We start from the raw sequence: 26,574 nt of genomic DNA on the forward strand, positions 1-26,574 counted from the left end.
CCCGCTCCCCGGCCCGCCCGCGCCTGCGCGGCGAGACCCCGCCCGCCGGGGAGAGGCGGCGGCCGCCATGAACGCCGGGGGCCCGTTCCGTGGGCCGCCCGCCTTCCCCCCGCCGCTGCGCTTCGGGCAGGCGGCCGTCTTCGGGCAGGGCGGTGCCGCCGCCGCCGCCGGTCTGCCCTTTGCACCCGGGCCCGCCGCCGCCTTCGGGCCGCCCTACGGGCTAGGCCAAGCGCCGGCCTTCGCGGCGGCGGGCAGCGGCGGGGCCCCGGCGGGCAACGCGGGCTTCAGCTTCAAGCCGCCCACCAACCTAGGCAGCTTCCCGGGGCCGGGCGAGGCGCCGGGCGGCGGCGGGGCCTTCGCGGCGCCCGAGTTCCGCTTCAAGGCGCCCGAGAGCGCCGCCGCTTTCAAGCCGCTGGCGGGCGGCGAGGGGGAGAAGGGCCCGGCCGCCCCCGCCGCCTTCACCTTCTCGCCGCCGTTCGGCTTCGCGCCTGAGACGGGCCCGGAGGCGGCGGGCGCGGCGGCGGGCGCGGCGGCGGGGGGACCCTTCTCCTTCTCGCGTCCCGCCGCCGCCCTGGGCCGGCCGGAGGAGAAGGGCCAGCGGTCGCTCTTCGGGGAGGCGGGGGAGCCGGCGCCCAAGGGCCTGAAGCGGAAGGAGGAGCGGGAGCGCTCGCCGCGGCGGGCGCAGCTGGGCGGGCGGGCGGCGCCGCCGGAGAAGCGGGCCGTGCTGCTGAGTCGCCCCCGCGGTGGTGCGCTCTTCGGCCGCACGCTGGAGGACATGCTGCGCAGCCAGGGCCGCGGCGGGCACCGCGACCGCGGGGACGCCGTCGAGACCGAGCGGTGCGCGGGCGAGGAGGCGCTGGCGGCCGAGGCCCGGGAGCCCCCGCGGGAAGGTAGGCTGGGGCCGGGCGCGGAGCCCCGCCGCCGCCCGCCGTCACCCGCGCTCTGAGGCGGCTGTCTCCCTCCCTCTCTTCGCAGAGGCCGCCCCCGCGACCCCCGCCCGCCGGACTCGGGGCAGCGACAGCACGGAGGGGCTGGGGGGGCTGTCACCCGGCGAGCTGACGGCCATCCAGTGCAAGAACATCCCCGATTACATCAACGACAGGACGGTGCTGGAGAAGCACTTCAGCCAGTTCGTGAAAGTTCGACGGATCATGACCAGGCGCAACAAAAAAATGGCCGTTCTCCACTTCTTTGATCATGTGAGTGTCGAGGAGCGCTTGGCGTGGGAGCGGGTTTAGACCCCTAAGAGCTGGCACCTCTCTCTGGTAGCGTGGTGTATCCCTCGCCCTGGGGGGACAGCATTGTGCCATCAGCGCCTCGATACAGCCCGGGATGGCAGCGTGCAGGCCTCAGCGCAGGCCCCAGGCATGGCGACCCAGCCTGGCTTTACCTGTCCTCTTGGCATCCAGCTCCAACGCCAAGCGGGTCGTCCCTGCTTCTTGTCTCACGTTGCTCGCATCCGAGTTACGTACGCTGCTATGTTCTTGCTCGGGCTTGGCAGCGCCGAGGGCGAGGTGAGCTGGTGCCACCCTGCAGAGTGACCCCTGCTTGCTGGGGTTGCTGCCGTTATGTCAGTGCTGAGGTGTGCTGCGGTTCAGAGACTGCCTGGTACGTTCCCCTGTGGTGCTTAAAAACGCACCTTTAAGGCTCAAGTGCTCTGTGCTTGCTGTAGCTCTTAGAAAAGCAGCAATATTTGTGGAAACCAGTCCTGCTGGTTGCATGTAGGTCTTAAAGCACAGTAACCAGAATTTTGTGGAAACTGGTAAATGTTTTCTGGCAAAAAAATGCACTGCACATTTCAACGTTGTGATGCTAATAGGTTTTCATACTCTTTTTTTTTTTTTTTTTTTTTCTTTTTTTTTTCTTTTTTTTTTTTTTTTCAGGCCTCTGCAGCTCTTGCCAGGAAAAAAGCAAAAGAATTGCACAAAGACATAGTAACATTTTGGCAAAAGAAAAAAACGAGTAAGTCTGTGTTTCCAGATGTTACCGGGCGATACGTAAATGGCATGCCATCACTCTGGTCTTGTTTCTTGCTGTGCTGAGAGTGATACAAAGATGATCTCCATGTCTCTATGTCTTGTGGAAACATCACAGATCCAGAACTATGATGGTTCTCTTTGACTTTTGCTAGTCAGGCTGGCGTACAGAGCTGCTGGGAGCATTGGAGGTTATTCTTTACAGAAGCATAAAAGTAGTTGTTTCGCATTTTATGTGACATCCCAGCTAACTCTGTCTACAGCAAAGGCTGATAATGAATATGCAGGATAATTTCTCAGCCTTTAACAGCCTGTGGTTAGGGAACCCTGGGAGCCAGGAGGGGTGTCTTAGTCCTTGGAGAATTTTTCTCCTGTCAAGTTCTCCAGTTGTTTTTGTAAGCTGTGTAAACTTCCAGTACCTGCATTACTGTCCTCTGGTACTGAGGAAGTTTTAAGCGAGCAGCTGCGAATCACAGTTGGAAATCGCACTATTACTTTCTTAAATTCCGTAAAACATTTTCCCTGCTCTGAGCCAAAATGCTATTTCAGCGGTAGGAAAAAGCTAAAGACACTTGACAGTGTAGTTTTACAAGAGAATTTAGAAGCAGCCACATGAAGAATACAGTGATGTTAACTTTGTGCTTCTGATACCACATGAATGTATTCATATGAACATAGAACTGAATGTATTGTTGACAGTTTGACTAAGGCGGTTGCAGCAAATGAGTTGTTAAGGGTTAATTCAGGTTATAAGCACTTCTTATATCCTGCTAAAAGCTTTCCTAAGGGCTGGCAAATGCTTTGGTTTAGAAAAGGAATTTAACAAAGGAAGCACCTCCAGAGATAGGTGAGCTTATCGGAAGCTCACCACAAGTAATGAACTCGGCAAAACTAGGGAAAACGTAATTCCAGCAGTGGGAGACAGCAACCACCGATTCGAGAAATTCCCCAGACCCAAAAGAAGTTGAGTCTGAGCACGCGAAGACCCGGAGTCTGTGCCCTGGGTAACGAACCCACCTACAGGACAGCACTTCTATCTAGAAGTAGGAGGTTCTTTGGGGATGTAAGAAAACCCAGTTTCAAATGCCTTGCTGCTCACTTCAGAGCGTGGACTGAGATGTGGGCTTCCAGCTTGTGGGGCAAATGTCCTGCAAATTAAGGCGTACTCTGGAGTGAGCATCTGTGTTGCTGAGGTTGCTGTTCTGTGCGTATAAACAATTACACACTGCATGAACCAAAAAGGGAGCAACTATAGGGAACTGACGTTAGAAATGGGAAACCTCGATTCCAGATCCTGCCTGGGATTAGAGCAAAAGGAGGTGTGAAGGTTGGCTGTTCATCCCCTAGGCGAATATTTGAATTGTCAAGTGCTTCCCTTGCTTTAGCTTTGAGTGCCGCGTGTGTACCTCGGAGATCCTAGCCTGGGGAGGCACTTCAGGTGTCGGCAAATGAATGGTTCACCACAGCTTTGACCAGCCAAAGACCTGCCTTCCAGAAAATGACTAGCTGTAGAGCTGTCTTCCTGAGAATTAACATCTTGAAGAAGCAGCTCTAGGGGTGCCTGTTTGCTTTTGTCATTTTATTGTGATGTTGGGTTTATAGAAACGCATAAGGCAGAATTCTAAAATAACTAATCGGAGAGAATTTAAGAAATCCAGTTGGTTGAAAATCTGTTCCTGGGAGAAGAAATTCTTCCTTTGTGGATGGTATAGATGTAGCTCTTGAGAAAGCATGCCAGCCTCAGTCTGAGCTTGAGTATGTGAAATAAATAATGAAAATGCTTCAGCAGGAGTACTGGGAATTGTGGTTTACATAGGTGAAATGGAATTCATATGCTGTAGAGAGTTGGGATCTGTGGGTTATATCCCAGACCTAAGAGAAATTAAGTTCACATGATGATTGGACTTCATTTACTGACGATCTGCTGACCAATTATAGTTATTGCAAAGTGATATTCTATTGAAAAGTCCTTATTGTTTATAGAACAGTGAAGCTAACTAGCAATTGGTAGCCGTACTCGGTACAACTTCTAGTGGAAATTGTCCTGAAAGTTTTGCATACTTGTACAAAACTGTGACTCTTATTTTCTAATAATTGTGGTTTTTTTAAAAACCAAACTGCTTATCACCACCCCTATGGGAGGGGGCGGGAGGGGGAAGAATTATTCCTTAAACTATTTGGCAAGTACCTAGCTTCATGTTCATATGTCACGTCAGGTCCAGCAAAAAGAGAATTTTCATCCAAGGAGAAGAAAGCAGGTGAAGATGAAGGAAGGCAGAACAATGAGGAGCAAAACTATCAGCATTCCCCTCTTCGAAAACCTTTAATAAGATCTTCTGCGAGCAGTGTCATGCCTGGTAAAAGGTACGTCTGCTCCTCTGGGAGTCCATCTGGCAGGAAATGGAGTGCCTGGGGAAAAATGATTATCAGTCTGTGCCAAATAGTCCTGTTGTTACCGAGAAGTGTGCTTCCCTCGTCTCTTCTGGTTAGTCTGAATTACAAGGTCACAGATCTCAGACTTTGTCAGAAAGATAATTCTACCTGCTTGTTAAGATCTTTTGCTTAGGTCTGCATATTTCTTTTGAATGTTTTGTTCATAACATGAGTAACAACACCTGCAATAGTGAGGCATAAGGGAATGGAATGAAGCAGTGCAGAGCCAAACTGGGACCAAGCAGAGTAATGGTACTGTTCTGTGGCCATGATTAAATGAGCTTCTGAAGCGAGTAGTTCCATTTGTAGGCAATTACAGCTCTGTGGAATGAGTCCCCTTTTCAGAGTAACTGGTGTTTGGATTATTGCCTTGTCTCACTTCAAGTGAATGGTCTTTGTACAGGAATCCTCCTGTTTTCGTGTCAGTTTCTGGAGTGGCAAGGTTGTCATGGTTCTGTGGTACCTTAATGATGTGGCTGGTTTGATAAAAGTAATTTGGTATGCATAGTTATAGAATTATAAAATCAGTAATACATTGTAAAGGAATGAATGTTCCTTGATTTTAAAAAGCACGTTTGTATCTCGGCCCTGTAAAATCCTTTAATAATCTCTTGCCGCTATAGAAAGCATTCGTATTTTTTCACACCAAACGGCAGGCTAGTTCCTGGCTTAAAATGCAGACTGCTGTGCCATAGTGATGCAAAAATGCTGCCACAGCCATCTGGTTCTGTCCGCTCTGGGACACATTTAGTAATACCGTTCCTGTTGTACAAAGGATGAGGCTTTCACCACAATCAAGAATGCATGGCAGTGTTGGCAAGGCAGTGCTGAGTATTTAACCAGATCAACTCCCAGTGCTAGTGTTAGCTCATAACAACCTTAGCACATCTGTACATACTTCATTTATTTCATACATTGCCTTTTGAACAAAATATTATTCTAAACAGAGATGTTGATGCCCTAAAGAGCAGTGAACTGATTAAGGCTGGGGTGTGCATTATAGTGTTATAGGATTTAAAAAATCTTCTATTTTTAGTTCTCCTGCAAAGAAGCCTGGTCTTCGAAAGGCGCTGCAGTTTGAAGCAGATTTGTTTGATTCTAATTCTGAAGGGCAGAGCTCAGAGGCCTTGGGAGCTTCATTGTCATCTCTTGGTAACCTGGTAGGATTAGTGGCCGAGACATCTGAAGAAAGATACCGTCTTTTGGACCAAAGGGACAAAATCATGCGACAAGGTAGTTACATGAATGGAGTGTAACATCTGTTGTCTGCTGGAAAGAAAGAAGTGTTTGGTGTCTGTCGCAAAGCTGTTGTGATATTATGGAAATGGCTTTTAAAAGAGGGTTTAACATGAAGCAGCCTGTAAAACAATCTCTATTGAACATCTATACATTAATTTCTTGTAGAACACACAAAAATGTGTTACTTATTGCATGTGTATATTTAGACTTTTAATCTTCTGTGAAACAGGCGATGTAGGGAGATTTCCATCCCTGCACACTCTTTGAACAAAGCTACCCAAAGCCTAATTGTGTTTCTCTAAATTCAAACTACTACACAGCTGGTAATTATTTCAAGAAATGGCTCTTTGTGTCATGGTGCTGGTTTGTAAACCCTTCCATCCTGTTTTTACCATTTCAAAGCTGACCCTACTTTTAATTTAAGATCTTATTTTTAATATCAACAAATGGATTTCTCATCTACTTGATGTGGAATTGTGAAATTGCCGGTGCTTTGTTAAGATACAAAACGTTGGCTATCTTTTAGAGGCTTCATTCTTTTCAGAAAAACTCTTGATATCCAGGTGGAACATTAGGAGAAACTTCCCCAAAGGAGTGATGCAACCCTGGGACAGTTCCCGGAGTAGGGCGTTCTTGTGTGTTTCTGACCACGCCAAGTTGTGGGTACAGCCTTGCTCTGGGTAGATGTAGGATGAGAATCTCTAGAGACATTTTCTCCACTAGCTGTTTTGTGAACTGTTGCCCTAGCAATGTAGTTCTTGACATCCATCCGTTAACCAACGTGCAGACCGCAGATGAGGCATCTGACATGCTTAGGGATGTGTTGACATGTCATGAAAACAACAATGAGAGCTACTTAGTGCTTGTTCAATTTATTATTTTTTTCTAGCTCGAATAAAAAGGACTGATCTTGGCAAAGCAAAAACTGTTGTTGGCACTTGCCCAGACATGTGTCCTGAAAAGGAGCGCTACATGAGGGAGACAAGAAACCAGCTCAGTATCTTTGAATCGCTTCTAGGATCTGACAAGGTATGAGCCCTCTGTATGCAGGAGTTTGTTGTTCCAGGGACATGTTTGCTTGGTGCTAATATGAAACTGTTGGTGGTGTTTGCTATCAGTGGGATGAAGTCATCTATACTCCTGAGAAGTTGAACATACTCCTTAGACTTTGATTCTTTTCTCTCCACCTTGCAGGTAGATCACGCGGCAGCAATCAAGGAATATAGCAGGTCCTCAGCAGATCAAGAGGAGCCTTTGCCCCATGAATTGAGACCCTCTGAGGTGTTGAGCATGACCATGGACTATTTAGTGACAAACATTATGGATCAAGGAGAAGGAAACTACCGAGAATGGTATGATTTTGTCTGGAACAGGACTCGTGGAATAAGAAAGGTAAGGACCAGGGGGCGATGACGTTTGATGATAGAAAATGAAAGATGACATAATGCTGGAAAAAGTGAAGCAAAAAGCAATAGCAATTCAAATGTTTTTGAATTGTGAAGTGCCTCAAAGCACAGCTGAAAAGAGTTTTCAAAGGTAGTGCCAGATGACTATGCTCTTCAACTGTAGTTTAAAAAAATACATGCAATACTTTCTTTATCGTTCTGGTTAGGATATAACCCAGCAACATCTCTGCAACCCACTGATGGTGTCTCTGATTGAGAAGTGCACTCGCTTTCACATCCATTGCGCTCACCACTTGTGTGAAGAGCCCATGTCCTCCTTCGATGCCAAGATCAACAATGAGAACATGACTAAATGCCTGCAGAGCTTGAAGGAGATGTATCAGGACCTGGCTAACAAGGGGATTTACTGCAAGAGTGAAGCAGAGTTCAGAGGTTACAATGTCTTGCTGAATCTCAACAAGGGTGATATTCTCAGGTGGGAACAACAGATACCACTTGTTTTCTATCTTTGCCTCTGGGAAAAATTGAGATTAGAATTAAGTCCAGGCAAATTGTAATGGAAGTGAAGCACTTGGTTGCAATATTTTTTTGCCAAAGAAAGTGTACTGTAGTAAGGTTTCACTTGAGTTCAATAGGTCATTTTAAAAAGTGTGTGTGTGTGTTGTTAAGAAAAAAAGTTTTGTTTTGTTTCCTTGAATAACTCACTAGAGCTTCTGCAGGTATTAAAAAAACCAAACAAACAAAAGGGAAAGTTAAGTCTTCACTATTCTCAGTCAAGGAAAATTTTTTTCTCTTCCCAGATTTGTATCCAAGCTTCACTGCTTTTTCTGCAGTACGACCAAGAAAAAAATGTTTTGTGATCAGTCATAGTTTGCTTTTCTGGTTGATCTCTTTAACTGCCTTTCTGCCTAGGTGTTGGAGTGATGTACCTAAATAATATGCTGATTATGGACACATCAGTAGAAGATTAATGATCGTTAAATAATGCTGCAGATTTAATTCACAGCCATTTGTTTTGGACAGGAGTTGCATGTTTTGCTTAAAGCTCCTAATTTTAATTCTGGTTTGTTGCAGGTTGCTATTGAATTAGGATTGTTAATATCGAAGCAAAAGGTTTGTCTCTGTCTTTTGTCTCCACAGAGAAGTACAGCAGTTTCATCCAGAGGTTAGAAACTCTCCTGAAGTTAGATTTGCGGTTCAAGCTTTTGCTGCCTTAAACAGCAACAACTTTGTGAGGTTTTTCAAGTTAGTGCAAGCAGCTTCCTATCTGAATGCCTGCCTCTTACACTGTTATTTCAACCAGGTGAGAAAAAGGCAGATGGATATTTTTTAAAGTGTTAATCAGCTGGGACTTTTGGGAGGAAATCTTCTTAGCAGAAAACTTGGTAGGTATTTAGCCTTAAAAATAATCTTGTTCTTGCCACTTCAGAAGCCTTTAAAATTTTATCAAGAGTTTTCTGCTGTGATATAAAAGGCAAATACTAAAATGCTCTTCTCAGCATTTTTTTCCTGTAACTGTGTACAAATACATATTATTTCCCCTGAAAACAATAGAGAAGCAAATCTGAGACTTTTGCAAAGAAAATATGAACCTGCATTTTCAGAAGTTCTTACAAGTTTTTCCTTCTGCACAAGAATCGCAAAGGCGTATGCTCAAAATGAGCAACATTGAAGAGGAGCAGAAACTAGAAAGCAAGTGCAGAGAATTTAAAAAGAAAGTTAAATTCAAATAGTTGCTTATGTGGATATTTGATGGCAAAATACTGATTTCTTTTAAACATGATTTTCAGCTTCGTAGTAGATTTTGGGTTCTTTAACTTAGTAGTTATGTGGGGTTTTTCTCTTACTGTCCCCCAGATTCGTAAAGATGCTCTCAAATCTCTCAATATTGCCTACACTGTGAGCACTCAGAGATGTACAGTGTTTCCCTTGGATCACCTGGTCCGCATGCTGCTGTTCAAAGATTGTGAGGAAGCAACTGATTTTATAAGTTATTATGGCCTGAGTGTGTCTGATGGGTAAGTGTCAGGAAAAGGGTGTCTGTGCCTTAAAATGCCTAGTGGGCTTAGACTGATGTTAGGTGAAGTGTTGATGCGGATGGGCTGCTTCTGCAGTTTGCAGCCAGGAAAAGAAAAGAACAGGGGCTGGGCTCTCTAAGCAAAGCACTAGGACAGTGATAGTTGCAAATTTCAATTATCTGTTCTATTTTTATTGCTGTAATCATGAAAAGTTCTTTAATTTTGCATCTTTCCACCAAGAAGTGGGGCTTTTATCTCTGTAACTACTGTGATTTCCCACAATAGCTTTTGAAAACGGTAGAAACATTTCCCCCAAAGGAGAGGCTGCATATTGAGCTTGGTGTCCACTGGACTCCAGAGTCTTCCTCCCTGTGAAGAAATGTTGTAGATAACTCAGTAGGAAAAAAAAAATTGTTTTAGGTTCTTATCTTGCAGTTGAATTGTAGTAAATTGCAGCTCCATAGGAAACGAGGTTACAGTTCTGCTTCTCAGGAAACTAGCATTATGGTGACGCGTGTAGGGCAGGATGAAGCTGAACAGTGCAGACCAGTTTAGAGGATGTTCAAAGCCAATGGTTTGCAGGTAAGAGTGTCTGCCATGGAAATACATACATTGTAAGATGTGCTCATACAGACTTGCAATCTCAAGAGACTGGAGAAGGCAAAAAAATGTGGAGCGCTAGATAAATATATATGTATAAAGAGTGCTTTATTTCCTGGTAACTTTCTGCTTTGAAGTAATACATCAGAGAGACTACAGGTGCCAAGATTGGAAGAAGATTGCAGCTTTTAAAATGACTTCTGTAAATAGCCCTGGCAGCAGTCACGTGGGGTGTAGTCTAGGTAAAACGTGCATGGATAATATGCTCAGTGGATAAAGGTTAAAAGGAAAAAGAGACAGAATAGTCCACAAAGGTGCCCAGAAATGTTAGTAGCTTGTACTCCGTCCTGGGAGGAATAGCAGCGAGGACAGTGATCTCTGCCTTCCCTTTTCTGGTTCCAGCCAAAGATGGATATCCGAACTATAGGGAGCAATCGTGGGTGCCCTGTGCCTGTGTCACTTTGTCCCGCTAAGCTTTCAAACTGAAAACCTATAGGTTACTGGAGCTTTGAGGATGTACTCCTGGTTTTTATTTTTCCCCAGTGCTTACGTGGAGCTGAATCGTTCAGCTTTCTTGGAGCCAGATGGATTACCCAAACCACGTAAATCGATGTTTGTCAGCCAGAAGCTATCTGTCTCTGTTGGGGAAGTTGTAAATGGTGGGCCGTTGCCCTCGGTGCCTCACCACATGCCTGTGTCCAGCTTCAACGGACAGAACAAGTATACTGGTGGAAGCACCTCTGTGGATCAAGCTAGTAGTAGCCAAAAACCCAGTGTGGAAGCAACAGGTAAGAGCAAACGTGCTTTCTAGATACTGCTCAGGAACATGCTGCTGGGTCAGCTCTGTGAGTAGTTTTATTTTACAAAGCAGAAACTGTTCTTGGCTCATACGGATTGAAATTGCATGGAAATTTGATGTAATAAAAGCATGTTTTGATTTAAGTGTACTTACGTATCTGTAAATACTAAAAAGCAGCCTGATTAATAAAATACTTTTTCCAATACAGGAAATGCACTAAGAGACATGAGCGCAATTTTGCCAGCGTAGGTGAAATAACTAGATATTTGGCTGTTTCAGGCGACCAACTTCCCTTTTCAGTTTGCAGATTTTGTATTGCAACTGTTCCCGCTGTGTGTGTAATCGTGGTGTTTTTCAAGTTAGCTGAACATATGCTTTTTTGGCATAGTTGAAAGTACGGATATCTTGCGTTTATTCAAGAGGTGTGTGTAGGTGTTAGGTGTACTTAACTTAAAACAGTTGTTTTATTGGAAATGCATGTACTTGGTATTGGAGGCAACATGCAATGGATTTTTTTAGTATTTTTTATAAAATACTAATAAATACAGATTAGCTTCTATGATATAATTACATATTTTTAACTGTAAGACAGCCAGCTTCTGTTCTGGACTTGTTTTATGACCTGATGAGATCTATCAGACATGTCAGCTTTTGAAGATAAGAATAGTTATGCTGCTATTTGTGACTGACATGGTTTCCTTAATTTCTCTTCCCCCTCATCCCTCCAAGAAGGAAGAGCAGAAAGCAAAGGTGTGGATTTAGATGCCACAGCAGTAAGAGTCCAGCCGCCAGCACATCTTCTGCCCTCGCTGTTACCTCGTCAGCTTGTGCCAGTGCTGCCTCCTGCGCAGGCAATCTCCCAACCTGCTGGACAACCTGAGCCTCTCTCTTCAAAGCCTCAGCCTGTCTACACAGACACAGTAAGGAAATTTAAATAAAATTTAAAGTTTTTGGGAAAGATCTGTGAAATATAATGAAAGGTAACTGAGTTCTTAGGTTGTTTTATTTTTCCAGAATCTCATGTGTTACGTAGAGTCAAAAGGAGACAATCCCTGTTTCAGTGCTTTGGATACTTTGAAAAATTGTTTCCTTGCACTGTTTTGAAAAGAGGAAGTTTTCAGTGACTTCACATGCAAGTTTGAAATGTCAGTGCTCATTCAGACTCCTTCGTAAGATGGACAGCCCTGACTGTTTAGCATTTATTTGAGAAACCTCTGAGGAGAGAGTCAGAAAGTGATGGTAGAAAGTTATGATCTTTGACTTAGTAGGTAAACTTTGCTTTAGTGAATATTATCATACATCATGGTATGGTAATGTTATTGAGCTGTTCCTTAATGGCATGTATTTCAAATGAGACACAAGAAGGTTTCTTCTTGTGGATATATGACTATTAATGTTGGGCCTTGAACGTGTACCTTGTGTATCTGTGCAGTTCCCCTTTCTCTCTCACCCACCCACGTTTAGATACGTACTGCTGAACCCATCTCGCAGTGTCTCATGGCTTTGTAAAGTGCAGCTGCCATATTCTACCTAAACGTGGCTACATTTCAGTGAAAATTAGACCTGGTCATTTGGAATTGTATCTGCTAGAATGAGAGAAACTCTTGAGTAAAAAGATAGGAATGCCTCTCAAAATTCACTTTGCTTAGTGATTGTTTGCTAACTTGCCCATATTTAATACAGAAAGCTGCTTTTGTTTCTGGGCTGTTACTAACATTTTAGATAGTCTAAAATTTCCAGGCTGTTGTGTTTTAAGTTAGCTTAGTCTGTAGGTAGAAATACAGATGATGTTGCCAATTTCAGTCAGATAAACAAGGCTGAAAAGCCTTACTCCTAATTCAGGTGCGTGCCCAGGCCATCCTGAGCAGGACTGCATCTTGCTTCAGCTGCTTCCTCTGCTGTGTTGTAGGACATTGCCGAAGTGGTGGATGGGCTTGTGAATGATGTCCTCAAAGGAGAGTGCAGAGAAGTCGGCAGAGCAGGAGTGGCTTACGTGACTGCTGCCATCTGGTAAGAGCATTTATTGCTGGTACTCCTGGAGTCTGTCGTAGCTGCAATTTGCTGTAGTGGCACCATGTATGAAGACCAAAAAACTACTAAGCAAGGCAAGGTCTATAGTGGATATAGTCTTACTGATACAGTTGGGAGAAAAGACAGCCTTCCTCCAGATGTCTGCCACCTCTCTGTTACTAGCTAACCTAATGGAAGGGTAACTGCAAACCTCTGTAAACCTTGCCTTGCATGACACTCACACTACTGCCACAAGAAACCTGTTGTGGAAAGGAAGGTGCCTGAAGGGGCAGGGGGGACAGGACAAGAGGAGTAAATCCAAATCTGGATACTTCTCTGTTTCAAGTAATGCTTCGTCTCCAGGGTAGTTGCTAGAGTCGTAGATGTGGGTTTGTGACCAAAGCAGTGTGGTTGATGCACCAATGTTTTGGTTATAGCTGAAGAGCGCAGGGTCAAGGCCTACCTTGTTTCTCATTCTGCATCCCTGTGAGTAGGCTGGGGCTGTGCCACAGGCTGTGGAGGGACACAGCTGTGACAGCAGACCCAGACTTGACTGAAGTCCGTACCATGGGGTGTCACGGTCAGCAATAAAACTGGGTGAGAGGAAAAGAAGGTGTGGAGGTTTCTGGCTTACAGGGTAGCCATTGATTGGAGACTGTCTGGGCATTCGTCTGCCTTTGGGAGATGGTAGCAGACTGCCTTTGCTTTGCTTGGTGGTGGGGTGGGTGTGGGTTTTTCCCTTCGCCTGTTACAGTGTATTCATGTCTATCCATGAGTTTTCTTGCTTTTATTCTTCCCATTTTCTCCCCTGTCCCGATGCGGGGAGGGGGGTGGGCCGGTAGCGCTGTGGGTGCTTACCTGATGGCTAGAGTCAGCCCACCACAATGGAGCAAGGGTGTGCTTGAGGAAAGCACAGACGTAGGGCATTAAATGAAAATTTGGTGGCTTTGAAAAGAGAATTGCTGTTTCTGCACAGCACCTCGGAGGCCACCGTGGAGGAACTCGTGACTGAAGTGATGGAGGAGATCCTCAGACAAGTGGCAGGAAGCGTGCTTGTTGCGGAAAGGGAGCGTGTCAAAGAGGAACAGCGCAGAGTGGAGGAAGAGAGGTGAGTTGCCGCTTTTGCTGCGGGGCAGGGTGGGCTGTATATACTCCTAAGGCAACGGTAATGACAGCTGGTGCCCTTGCATGTGTGCTCAGGCCCTGTGTGTCTCTGCCATGCTGACAGCACTCACTTTGTCTCGCCTTGAACTGCCCTGGGGTCTTGCAGATAGGCTGTCCCTTCTGCTTTCTCAGGTGATCTGCTAGTTAGTATTTTGACCTTACAGAGCCACTGTGAAAATAGTGGGTGGGAATTTTGGGAACTTAACTACACCCAGAGCTTCCAGAGAGGGAGGCGCGTCCTGGCCCTGCTGTATGCAGGAACTTTTCCTTCCGAGTAAGCTGCTTGGGGTAAGTTACTTGGGGTAAGAGTACAATAACCCCACTGTTAGCTGTATTTTTGAGGGAAGCCCGACTCCGTGCAAAGCTTTTTATCTTTAGAGAGAGAGAGAAACCAGATAGTGGGAACTCAATTTTAGGTGAACTGTCTGACACTGTGTGTAGCACTTGTTTAACTAAGTGGCAGGTTTGCTAGTATAAATCTGTTCACTTGTGTAAATCTTTTCTCTGTCCTTCCAGGCAAAAGCAAGAAAGAGAACAGTTAATAAAACAGTTGAGCCAGTTGGTGGGTATGGAGTTAATGGAAGAAGTAATAAAGGAAAGCGTTCAAGAAGCTTCAACCAATGAATTAAAGTATGTACAACATGCCGTGTGCTATAATTTGCTGTAGGATGCTTTCCTAAGGATAAGAGTTTGTCAGGGAGTGGTGGGCTTCTTGCTTGGCCTTCTCTGAGGTCATCTTCAGTAAATTGCTTGAGAGGGAAAGTGTGCTTGCTTGTACAGCAGGCTGCCAATTTGCAGTCATACTGTGTTGGGCAGTGGTGGGCCTCCAGGGTGGAGGGAAGAGAGGCTTTGTCTAGGACAAGGCTGCTCTGTATGCTTAATTTTCTTCTGACTCCCTTACAGCTCTAGCTGTGGGCTCTCTTGTAGATCCTTTTCTGGAAGCCCATGATCAGCGTGAAACTTGAATGACTTCTAATTGATTACAGGCCTTATTTAGAAGGGCCATAGAGCAGAAGTGTGGAAAATTCCTCCCCTCTGCTAAACGAGATCGTCTTCCCTGTTCGCATCTCAGCTAATTCTATTGGCACTTGCTGCAGTCTCCACCTCACTAGGGGTCTTGGTTTGTTTCACTTGGAACTAGGTGTGCCTTAGAAAGAGACCGGCAAGCCCGTATTGCCCGGTGTTCGGAAGAAGTCTGTGGTCATGTCATGGACCTCTTTCTGGAGGATGAGATTTTCCAGATTGCCAAGGAAACCCTTCAGGAGCTCCAGTGTTTCTGCAAGTACTTGCAACGGTGAGTTGCCACCCTGTGATACAGCTGCTTTTCTTGGGAGCATTGGCGGGTAGTGGTTAGTAGAGTTTGAACTATCAGCTGTCTGGTTGCATTCTTTTTGAGACAGTTTTTGCTGGCTTGTCTTGTCTCCACCTTAAGTGTAGACTTAAGAGTTTTATTACCAGCCTCTGAGTTACTCAGCTGTATGTGGGGTGAGTCAGGTATTGAGAGTTTGGTAGGAGACTTCAGCTTCATTCTATCTAGAAACTTGTAATGATACCTCCTTGTATTCTTCTGTTGGACACTTGATTTTCTGGCTATGTGCTAAGTGTTTAGTGGCTGTTGTGGTGTTCCAAGGCAGAGATTCATTGCGGTGCTGTGCTGCCCCAGTGCAGCCAGGTCAAGGTGCGTTTCAGGCGGTATTTCTCGCCGCTGAAGAGGAAGCAGCAGGCTAGTCTCTTCTCTGTGGAGCGTATTCCCTTGCAGAGCTTTTTCTATCCTAAAATTGAGCTCATGTGTCTCTTCACGGCCTGTATAAATACCCTTCAGTCTTCAGTGCAACAGGGAAGATTAAGGAGGAGCCTAAGGATGTGCAAAACAAGTGTACATGGGGCCGTCAAGAAAATGGGATGATGCATGAATATTTTTATAAAGCCCTGAAAATACCTGAGGAAGCGCAATAGAAGACTTTCTTAATTCATGAATTGGCGTTTTTGTTATAATTCTATTGAGTGCCACCTATTTTGAATCATTTGATCATAGAAAAAATGCAAATATCTAATGATAAAGACTTTATTATATGTTTGCTTCTTGTTGGTTTTTTTAAATGTTCCTTCAAGAGAGAAAGAGGCATACCTTTCTTACTGCAGCAGAGTTGCAAACGTGTTTTCAGCAAGTCTTGAGATACCAGAGAAGCTTTGCAATGAATCTTTGTAAAATGCTATATGGGCTAGGAATAAACACGCTGGAAATGGGGAAGGAAAGCTATGCTTGAACTTTTGCCAGGGGAGCACAGCTGAGACAGCTGAGGAAGGGGTGAGATGGAAGAGCAGCAGTCCCTGTTTCCCTCCTGTGACCAGTTTGGCCACTGAGAGCAAGTGCAGCTTACTAAGCAGAAGGCTGCTGCCTTTTGGTTTTGTTGCTTTTTTTTGGAATGGGGCCCGAGGCTGCCACTTTTGGATGCTGCTTCTGTACAGCTGGCAGGTCTCGTTCTGTTTGAGCTCTGACTTTGTGGCTGCATGCAGAAATACAGCTAAGCCCGCTGCACCACCTCACCCTGTCCCCTGGATGGGCTGACCGGGGGGGGGGGGGTTTGAGAGCCCAGTCCAGTCTGATGGGCAAGATGAAAAAACAAAACCTGTTTGGTTTGCAGAACAATCTCTTTATCTCTTGTCTTCCAAAGGTGGAGGGAGGCAGTGGCAGCTCGAACAAAGTTGAAACATCAAATGAGGGCGTTTCCAGCAGCTCCCTGTTGCACAGATCCAAAAAATAAACTGAAAGCACTGTCCCCCAGTGCAGAGTGGCCTGTAGCCATGGAGAACTTGTGCAAGAGAATTGTAAACCTGGGTAACGGAGGAAAGCTGGGAATCTCTTGCACTAGGTAAGGATACTTCTAGTTAGCAATCTGGTTAGTTTTTGGAAAGTAAGTTACAAAGTAGTCCTCTTCTTCCACTGTGGATGTTAATGGTTTTGCAAAACTGTTCTTAAATACCCCCAAAAAAACCCTTTTTGCACAAATGCCACGGCAAAGACTGAAAATTCAAATAAATCCTGCTATTACGGCAACTTTCAAAAGTGTCTGCAGTACTTCTGAAGTCTTAGTGTTTCCTAAATTTGGTTAAAGTACCTGTTCTATACCAAAAATTACAACCAAGATTCTCGTGTTCCCAGGTTGAATTGGCTGAGAAACAAAACAGTACATGAAATTAAAGTTCAGCACTTCTACCAGCAGTTGTTAAGGTATGTTGGTGTTTGATTCCTGTTTTCTTTCTAAGCAAACTGTAACAGAAATGCCAGAGATCTCAAAAATGTGAGTAAGGGATAACAAATTATACTCGGGTGTCAGCCTTGCTACTGGGAGTATTTTCAAGGTAAGGGAAACTGGAAGATAAATTCATGGAAGTTTTAGGCCATCTAATCCTATTGCCGTGGGCGTAACTTTAAGGATCTTATGGACATTACAGTGGGTTTTTGTACCAGGGTGGGATGGGGTATAGGGGGAGAGGAGTAAATGAGCTGTTACTGGCCTGGCTTGTGACATGAAAGGATTGATCTAGACATTTAAATTGCAAGAGGTGGTCTGCCTTCTCATGGCTTGTTGTGCATTCTAGTGGCCTGTGTGTTTATTGGAGGCAGGGTGTTGAAACAGTGTGGAAGTGAAGCAGTACATATATGGTCCCACAATCCCCAAAGTAAGGCTCATGTGACAGACTTAGCAGCTGCGGTTCTTGAAAGCATCTGGTCTGTGGTGAAATAGGCAACAAATCTAAAGAATTAGCTCTGATTTTGGACTGATTGAAATACACAGTATTGTAACTTGTTCAAAGCAAAAAAATCCAAAAAAACCAACACGTTCCCCAGGTAGGAATGGGCGCTAAGCAGGGTCTTTTCACCAGCTTCTGTTTCTCTTTAAGTGATTTAGCTTGGACTCCCCTGGATCTTGTCTCATTAATCACTGAACATATTCCAGTTCAACAAGAACAGGTTTTTTGGAAGGTGCTATTGATTTTGCCAAATGATGACGAATATGCAGAGGATGATCCCAACAGGTAAGTGAAAGAGTTGATTCCTGGGTCCACTTCTCAAACAGGGCAGTCAAATAGAAGAGTAGTAGTATACAGTCCTTGATATGGTGGGTTTTTTTTCCCCTGTACCATATCAAACTTCCAGTTTGTGGTTGATTTGTTTGGGGTTTTTTTTCCTCCAAGGTGCACTAAAGAATATAGCTGTGAATAGAATTATTGCAGTGGTCTGTATCTTCTTCTGACACTGTTCACTGCATTCCTTTTGCTCATACTGAAAGCGAAAAACCTTGAGATACGTAGCAGCATGGATAGTTTCAGGACATTTAATAGCTATTTAGCAAAATCCAAGCAAGGTGAAGGTTGGGTTTATGATAATTGTGGTGTCATAGAGGTGTTGGTGCTAAAACCCCAAAATGCCATTTTTTTAAAACAAAAACCTCAGAAACCCGCTCTTTCTTGTTTGCTAGGGTACTGGTGGATTGGTTGAAAGCCAAGTTTATGGGAGACAAAAGCTGGAAGAAAACTGCTTTACATACAGAAGACAGAATTCAAACACTGACATTATTTAATTCTCCTGGCATGCAAGGGAGCAGAAGCATTAAAGTCAGTGTGTGTATAAAGGTAGGTGAGAACAATATCATGATAACCTAACAGGCCAGAAGGGCAGGGTGTGCTCTTTTCCAGTGGATGTTATGCGGCAGCTTTTCACACTGTGTCCTGTCAGATGGAAGGAGATGATACTGGGAAAGATGGGATTGTTGAAAAGGTCTGAAAAAAGATGGAATTTTTTTCCTTGTTTTCCAATCACCTGAGTAAATACTTGCTTAAATACAGTGCAATAGTTTAAAACCTCAATCTTAATCAATTCCTGGTGCCAAATCAGGTGCTCAAGTGCACTGTTGTGCTGACTTGCATCTGTTGGACACATCGGTGTCTGTCTAGCAGTTCATTGTCTTAGAATTTGCAGAGCTCTTGGTAATGAATGGCAAAGCTGAATGCTAACAATAGTGAACTACAGATTTCAGTATGAAAATAGCTTTGTTAGGCTTTAGCTACATTACTGTTGTCATCTTTGTTACTTTGTATAGGTGGCACACCGTGCACTCTCCGACTCTGAGCTTGATATGGCTGAGATGCAAAAAGACTTGCTTGGAACCAGCGGTCTCATTCTTCTCCTGCCCCCTCGAGTTAGGAGTGAAGATGTTGTAGAAGATGATGTTTATTGGCTTTCAGCTTTGCTGCAGTTGAAACAGTTGCTTCAGGCCAAACCTTTCCACCCGATAGTTCCTTTGGTAGTTCTAGTCCCTGGTCAGGAAGAGGAGGCCATAGAGAAAGAAGTAGAAGAAGGTATGTAATTATTTCTTTGTCTTGAAATAACTATGTAAATGTTTAGGGCTTGGCCCCAAGTAGAACTGTTGCAGCTAGCGCAGTCTCTCAAATACCTTATCTTCTAAAGGGAGAGACTGTGAAGTATAATACTTCTAAAAGCTTTGCTAGAAATCCTGAGGCCTTAAGAATGATCAATATGGAAGGAGATGCACTTTCTCTTGGCATTGAGTTTTTCTTTGCGCAGAGTATTTGATTCTGAGAGTCTGTGGGCAAGGATGGAGGAGGGAAGCAACGCTGTGAATGTATGCACAGAAATGTGGTCGGAGTAGGTGTGCTTTTTCTCTGTGAATATGGTGGGTTTTCTTATTTTTAAGGTTTGATGCTGCAGGACTTGATTTCAGCCCAGCTTATTTCAGACTACACCATTGTTGAGCTCCCGAGTTCTATCAATGACTTACAAGGCACCGGAAGGGTAAGGATGGCAACTCATGTGAAGAGATACTTGACTAGTTTATCATTAATCTCTCGATTACTAACGCCTTAATAAGGAATTATTATGTTCTTCATAGCTTAAATTGCAACTGAGTCTTGTGTAATGGGATGTTTTTCCTCTTGGAAGCTTCTGTAAACTATTTTTTGTTCAAAAAGCCTCTTGCCATATTTTTTCCACGCATCTGAATTTGCTGGAGTCAGACACTCACTTGTTAACAGTGATTCCAACATCAGCCAGAACTATCCTGAAATGCAGCGTTACTGGTGCTTTTCCATTATTCGTGACTATTCTATTTTAACTGACTAGAGGTCAGTGGCATTTGCTACATGAAAGATGGTTTTATCTGTGTAATGATTATGTAAATCCGTTCTTGTCTGTCCTGTCTGCCCTGACTAGCAGGGGTACAGTTGCTGCCTAACAGATGAGTGCTAGTGGTGGGTAAGCCTTTGTGCCTTTAAGCTTCCAGTTCTAAAATGCGAAGGACCTTTTTTTTGTGTATCTTCTGGGTGCTGTGAGATCAGCCAGTATTATTCCGTCTTGATGGATGGGACTGAGGGATGCATCTGTCCTCTCACATATGTGATGAGGGATTGTATGGGTTTCTCCCTGACAGCCTCCAGACACCAGCTTTTCCCCTTGTCCTTCAGTTTGCTGTGTGCTTGGCAACAGTGGCCTGGAGACGACTCAAAACCCCATGATACTTACAAGTCTAAAATAGGTTTTTGTGTGTGAGTCACAGTGGGGAGGTTTGGAGAGGTGAGTGAGGGTAGTGGCCAAGAGCAGCCAATGTGACTCAGACCAAAAGCAGCTCCAGCCCTGTATTCCGTTCTGAAGGTGCCTAAGAAAGAAGGTGAGAACGAGACAGGCCCAGAGTGATGCTCCCCTACAAACCCTCACAGCTTGCATCTCTTTGCAGTTCAAGGACTGCAGGATCAGGCGTTGCTTCTCTGGATTGAGTCACCCTGGGCTTATTTCTGTGAATCTGCCCAATTCCTCCCAGATATGTTTTCAGCATCCCCAGTGTTCTGCAGCAGGGAGTTCCACTCACAGACTGCACCTGGTGTGAACAGTCTCTTTCTGTCTTCTCCTGAGCCTGCTGGGTGTGAATTTAGATTGTAACAGCCTAGTCGGGGAATTACTTGTTGCAAGTACTGGGATGATGATAGTTGATTTCTTTGTATCTTACTGCATCGTGTCTTGAATAGGTGATATCACACTTAGGGTTGCAGGACTGAATCCTTTGTGTCCTGATCACTGTGGAGCAGTTGCCAACCCCACGTGTTTTGTGTGTCGTAGATCTCCGCGGCTGTGGGCTGGCTGGTTTCCCAGTACCCGGACTCCCTTGAGCTCTGCAGTCAGACCCTTCGGGAGTACGTTGAGGATGGGATTGACGGTGAATTTGGCAAGCGCTTCTACCATGACTGGAAGGAGAGACGTTTAGCTGGCCTGCCGTCTCAGGAGCCTGGGGTCATCATAGAGCTGTACAACAGTGTGTTGCAGTTTCTTTCAGATGTGGCATCCTCCGAGCACCTTTGTGACTTGTCTTGGCCTGTCACTGAGTTTTCAGAGCCTGGGGGTAACAAACTATTACCCCACCTGCAGTGGAACATGCCCGATCACCTGGCCTGGCTGAAGAAGGCTGTGCTGTCCTTCCAGATCCCTTACCTAGATCTGCCTCCATTAGGTGGTACGTACTTCACACTGCAGCATCCTCTCGAGGGCATGTTATTCTTTCAGACGTGCCTGTGCCTTGTTGAGCTACCCACCTTGTAAGGTGGGTGGTTTGGCTCTGTCACAGATATTTGCAATTTATTTTGTTGAATTTTTTTCCATAGCTCCTTGGCGTCCTGTTTGCTGCATGATTTTTCAGTATGTGTCTCAGATTGCTAGTTCTTCCCACACTCAGCCGCTGATCCAGTCGCAAGTGGAGAATCTGCTGAGCAAAGTTTACCAGAAGTGGAAAACCAAAACATCTGGGAACTCTGATGGAGATGGACCTTCTGTCGATGAGATCCCTTGGGATGATATCTTGGCAGTCTGCATTGATCATAAACTGAGAGACTGGAAACCACCCAAACTGCCTATTGCTCCAGGTATTGCGTGTCCTTCTACAACATGGACAATATTTCTTGTGTAACTGTGTTTAATATCTTGACAGCGGTACCTTTATGCATGGCAGAGAAGGAGCTACAGTCTTGCTGTGTTTACTGCGCATCTGTCCTCTCTTTGGAGTGTGTATTTAGTGTTGATTATGACTTGACTTGAGCTTGTGATTCAAAATTTGGTCTCTGTGTAGTCAAGAGTCTTTCAGCCCTCCTTTCCCAGTAGGAGAGGGTTTACATTCAGCCGAAGGCCAAGAATTGGTCCTTCTGGACCATGTAAGACCTCAGTCATGTAAGCTCAGGTCAGCTGAGATGGCAGACTGCCACTGTTAATGAGCACTTCCACGGATTAATGACGTTTGTCTTGGATTCTGTTTGCTTCCGATTTCAAGTGTGGGGGTGCATTTTTGGTGTCCTGTTTGGATTAACTATAGGGAGCCTCTTTTAATGAAATGACTACTTAACCCACTGAACACTGAACTTGGATGCACTAGAATTTTTAAAATTAAGATAAAGCAGCATTTTACAGTCTTTCCCAGTAGTTTTGTATCTGTTGAACAGTAAGCCAGCTTAGGAAGACTCATTTTTACATGCAGATTACAACTTTAAGCTACCTGAAAGTGAACACATGATTTGTCCCCAATTTGGCTTTTCAATAATGAGCTGTTCTTCTGAAGGGGAAAACCTGTTCTAATGATAAGCGTTGGGTTTGGGTTTATTCACAGAAGCAGTAAGTGAAGATGGTCAGATTCGCGTGTACTTCTTCAAGGAGCATTTAAAGAACTTCACTCTCCCTTTTTCGTGGGAACAAGCCAGGCTGCGCACGCAGGAGGAGATCCGGCAAGGCCACGAGAGGTGAGGCAGCGGCTGGCACTCCCTGTGGGAGTAGCATTCAGCTGTCCCTTGTGCTGTCGGAGCTGGTTGGTGAACTCCAAGGAGGTTGCTCAGGGCCACTACTATGAAACATATATTGCCATCATGATGCTGAAAACCAGCATGTGGCATCCTCCCAGACTGTGCTTGTGTACATCTCCTTGAAATGGTGTACAAGGATGTGCTGAAACAGTGTAGTAAGTAGACTTTATTTTCTGCAGGGTTACTCAGCTCTCAAATAAATGGATTGCTTGGGGAGTGCTTAAAGTGTTCTAAGTGGAGAAACTAACTTCTGCTGAAGAAACCACTGCTGAGGCTTTGGAACTAGACTTGTACCAAGTACGCAAAGCATGGAGGAGAAAGTGTGAGGCTGGGGAAGAGCATAGGAATAAATCACGAGCGTGCCCTTTATTTGGTAGTGCCCCCTCCCTTACATTCACCTTCAGTTGCAGCCTGGACCCGACAGATGAATTACATGTTAGATGATTTGCATGGTAATTGCGTGTTAAATTTTGCAGCATTTTGAGTTCAAAAAGAGGATTTGTCCCCAGCTTGGGGGAAGACATCAAGAAAGTCCCACTGCTAAGAGAAGGTGCTAGAAGTTGAGGGTGCCTCAGAGCTGTGTGGCATGGAAGTATTTGAGATCTCAAGAGTGTAGCTTGTTGCCCTGTCTTCCTTCAGAGCGAAGCCAGTCTCTCTTCACTCTTGGAAGCTTAGCTGCTGCTCTGCTGTGTCGCCGGAGGTGTGGGGGTAGATACCTTTCTGTGGGGCGCATCCCAGCCCCCTGTCCAGATCAGTTCCTTGCAACTCCCGCACATGGGTGGTGGTATGTTGGACCCTGGTACAAGGGATGTCTCCTAATAGTCAGTTCTCACTTCCTGCTATTTCCAGACTTCAAGCTAGTAGAGGAAAACCAACACACACTAATTTCTGGTTCGGTTTTGTCTTCCCGCCCCCCCCCCCCCCCCCCCCCCTCCCCCCACTTCTTCCATCCCTCAGGTCAAGGGTAAAATCTCCCAACTCTTTTAAGAAACCATATAGCATCTCCATGATGCCAGATGGATATAGTTCTGGGGTGAACATGCTGTCGGGTCAAGAGAAGAGCATTCCCAGTGCAGGTGAATTCACAGACTCAGCTCAGGAGCTTCTCCCAGAGCGTCTGCTGGCACAGCTGCAACTGGAGAAAATAGAAAGCAGGAGGTAAGTTCCCAGAGCAGCATCCTTTCCTTGCGGCCCTGGCCCAGGGTTGCAAACGATTTCTAAGTTGTACGTAATGGGAAGCTGAAGTCCAACAGTTGGAGGAAACAACCTAGGCTATCTCTAGTTTAATCTAATCTCATCGGTGCAGTGCAGTTCCCTGCTAGTGCCTACTTGCATCACAGTAACAGTCCAGGATGGTAGAAATACTTGGAGCTTGGAGGAGTGGTTAGAAGCTGTCTGTGGTCAATCAGGCCACCAAAACTAAAGCAGTACTGTGTGTACAGTAGTCTGTCCTGCAGTATCACAAATGTCTATGAAGTCCACTTTGGGATGTCAGTTTGCCTGTAGCAATGCAGATCCCGAAGCTGAAGAGCTAAAGCTTTTGAGGTTGGCTCAAGGGTTTCTTGTCTCTTCTGCCTTCCCCATCAGGTGGGCGCCTTCAGTCTGTGTGGCTCCTTTTCTGTACCACAACCTTCTGTGATGGATTTTTGTCATAGCAGTGGGTTATGTCAGACCGTGCAAGCAGGATCTGATGTTCAGTCACTTCTGAACCCAAACCCCTTGGTTAACTCACTGGTTACAAGAACATTCTGCAATCTGACCCATGCTCTTGTTCTTTCTGTCAAGGTTTGAAGAACAGTTGCACCGATGTCTAGCTGAGGACATTGAGCCCCTTGGTGATTTCTTGGGTCTTCCTCTCTACCTCCCCCAGTCTCTGGTGTCCACCCCAACTGTCACCTGTCCATTGATGAAGAGTCCCGTGTCATCTGCTCAAGAGGTAAGAAAGGATGGTACCGAGAATTTGCTATGGCTCTACGGAGTGCAGGTGCCAAACCTTTAGTGGGAATTACCCTGGTGTGCCGTGTGGAATAGACTTGGGAAGTAAAGAATTGAAAAACTGCGCCTTGGAAATAACTTCCAAGTTATCCTCCAAGGGAGGAGGAATGCTTTCTGCAGATCTGGAGTAAGAGTTCTGCACAGCGTTAATGCTTTCTGCTGCTGGCAGCCATAACTGTATCCCTTGTGGTGCTGCACTTTATGGAATCACTGTGTGGGTCAGCTTCCCCCAGTTGTGGGAAAGCTGGGGACAGAAATAGAGGAACATGCTGTTTCTGCCTTACCTCCTCAGGGGTTGGGAGGGTGCTGACCTCTGTGGTTCTCCTCAAAAGTGGGGGAACAGCTGGTGAGCTGAGAAGTGCCTTGTTGGTACTGGGTAACACTTCTTTCTCAGTCTCATCTCGGTTTTTTGGGTTTGTTTTTTTTTTTCCTTCTGCCCAGGCTGGGAATGAAGAGGCATCCAAGCTTTCGGTGGAGGAGCTGAGCCCCACGCTGTCAGACAGACTGAAACACTTGCAACAGCTCCTCAGAGCGAACAGGGAAGGTGAAGTTGCCTCAGAGCTCCACCTGTCTGCTCTGGTGGACATGGTGGATATTTGAGCAGAGCTGAGATACGTGTGCAGACCAAGAGACTTGGTAAAGAAATCCAGTCTGGTGATTGAACAGACGAGCTCCTGGGGCACGTTGCAGAAAAAGCAGACATCCTCCTGCGAGAAGAACACAGAGCAGATGTGGGGCCTGGGCCCTTCTCGCATGGCTGCCTTGCGCAGAGACAGTGTGTCGGTGGCTCGCTGTGTCCCTCTGGCTCACTGGTGGGCTTTGCCCGCTCTGCGACTCCCTCCTTTGCTGCTTCACAGGCAAGGAGACGAGTCAAATGCTTTTCTTGGAAGGCCTTAAATCGACACTTAGTGGTGTTTTTTTTTTTCTTTCTGCCAGCTGTCATCATGGGTAAACGTAGCTTCACCAGGAGAATACTTTAGGGTGGCGGGGGCCCCTGGGAACACCAGAGCAATTGCTCTCCATAGACACGGTCCCCGAGATGTTGTCCCTGCTCTGTGCTTGCTTGCTTCATGCAGAAGCTGCCTAGCACTGTGGTTTGAAATTGCTTTTTTGTTGCCCAGGAGTCAGCACTGTCATTGAATCGGTGCAGCACTTGGCCGTATTTTGTACTTAATGATGCTCAGTGCAAATCCGGAAAGATTTTTGTACTGCTGGCCCAAGTTAAAACCAGATGAGTTGCTTGTTCTACCGATTGTGTTGTAAAGCAGGACGCTTTCTTCAGTAAACAGCTATGGAGAAATTATTTTCTTTTTTTTGGAAGAGCAGATAACCTGTATTTTCCAGTGTTTAAAAAGCTGTGGCTTTGGAGGTTGAAGACCTTTGGTTTTAGTTTGATATTGATCCCCAGTAACTAGAATGAAGATGTACTTCCACGTCTGCAGTACTCCTGTACAAGTAATTTTATTTTCTTTATTACAATATCAGCAGATTTTTCTCAGACAGAAATTTCTGCCTGGGAAATGCAAAGTAGTGTAGCTTTGGAAGTAAACACTGGTTATCTTGCCTGCCAGAGACCAGTTGTTTGACTTGCTTCTAATTTCATTTGAAATTTTCAGTAGTCCAAACTGGCCAGCTGCCTTCCAAAAAAGTAATTTTATAGTTGTTTTTTTTTAAATAGAATTTGTATCATTTCTTTTAAATCTAGGATAGCAGTAGTAGCGTAATATGACGTTGAAATAAATTTAAGCTGAAGAAATTATACTTTGAGCCTGTTTGTACTGCATACAGTTTTGTTGGGCTGAGCTGCGTTGAGGTTCACTGGTTGCATGCAGAGCGAAGCCTGTGTGATGCTCTCAGCCGTGCTTTACCACAGTGCTGCTGTTGATATTCTCAGTTTACCTGGAATTCAGCTGTGAAAACCCAGAAATGTTTCACGATGTTGGTTCACACTGTCTGCTGTAAATGTGTTTTGTACCTAATAAATTTGTAGTGGCTTGAAACGTACTGGTGCCTCGTTGCTATGGGAAAGCTCTGGCCGCGGGGTGCTCTAACAGTGTGCCGCTTTAAGTGCTGGGTTG

The 26,574-nt window shown here is 45.4% G+C and overlaps 1 protein-coding gene across 4 annotated transcripts; it reads left to right on the forward strand.

The window, feature by feature from the left end:
* Positions 1-26: 26 nt before the first annotated feature.
* MCM3AP (minichromosome maintenance complex component 3 associated protein) lies at positions 27-26,500 on the forward strand (the record flags this gene model as incomplete). Of its 4 annotated transcripts, none has more annotated exons than XM_080399575.1 (28): positions 29-890; positions 976-1,199; positions 1,884-1,962; positions 4,193-4,340; positions 5,446-5,642; positions 6,538-6,677; positions 6,843-7,040; positions 7,261-7,529; positions 8,195-8,357; positions 8,912-9,072; positions 10,216-10,460; positions 11,204-11,391; positions 12,381-12,481; positions 13,458-13,589; positions 14,162-14,275; positions 14,787-14,939; positions 16,321-16,518; positions 16,809-16,877; positions 17,552-17,686; positions 18,130-18,283; positions 18,751-19,009; positions 19,366-19,463; positions 20,781-21,171; positions 21,320-21,577; positions 22,312-22,441; positions 23,459-23,659; positions 24,287-24,437; positions 24,938-26,500. In XM_080399575.1, 28 exons carry the CDS (start codon positions 68-70, stop codon positions 25,094-25,096), a joined length of 5,538 nt encoding a protein of 1,845 aa, XP_080255701.1. In that variant the 3' UTR covers positions 25,097-26,500. The 4 variants fall into 4 exon arrangements, 2 of the variants coding, with proteins under 2 accessions (XP_080255701.1, XP_080255702.1); XM_080399576.1 differs by having other exon boundaries at positions 68-890; positions 11,201-11,391; XR_013930045.1 differs by lacking the exons at positions 24,287-24,437; positions 24,938-26,500 and adding an exon at positions 22,681-22,798 and having other exon boundaries at positions 28-890; positions 11,201-11,391; positions 23,459-23,599.
* Between the last annotated feature and the right edge of the window lie 74 nt (positions 26,501-26,574).

This window comes from Falco punctatus (genome assembly GCF_963210335.1).
Source record: "Falco punctatus genome assembly, chromosome: 8".
Taxonomy (NCBI): Eukaryota; Metazoa; Chordata; class Aves; order Falconiformes; family Falconidae; genus Falco; species Falco punctatus.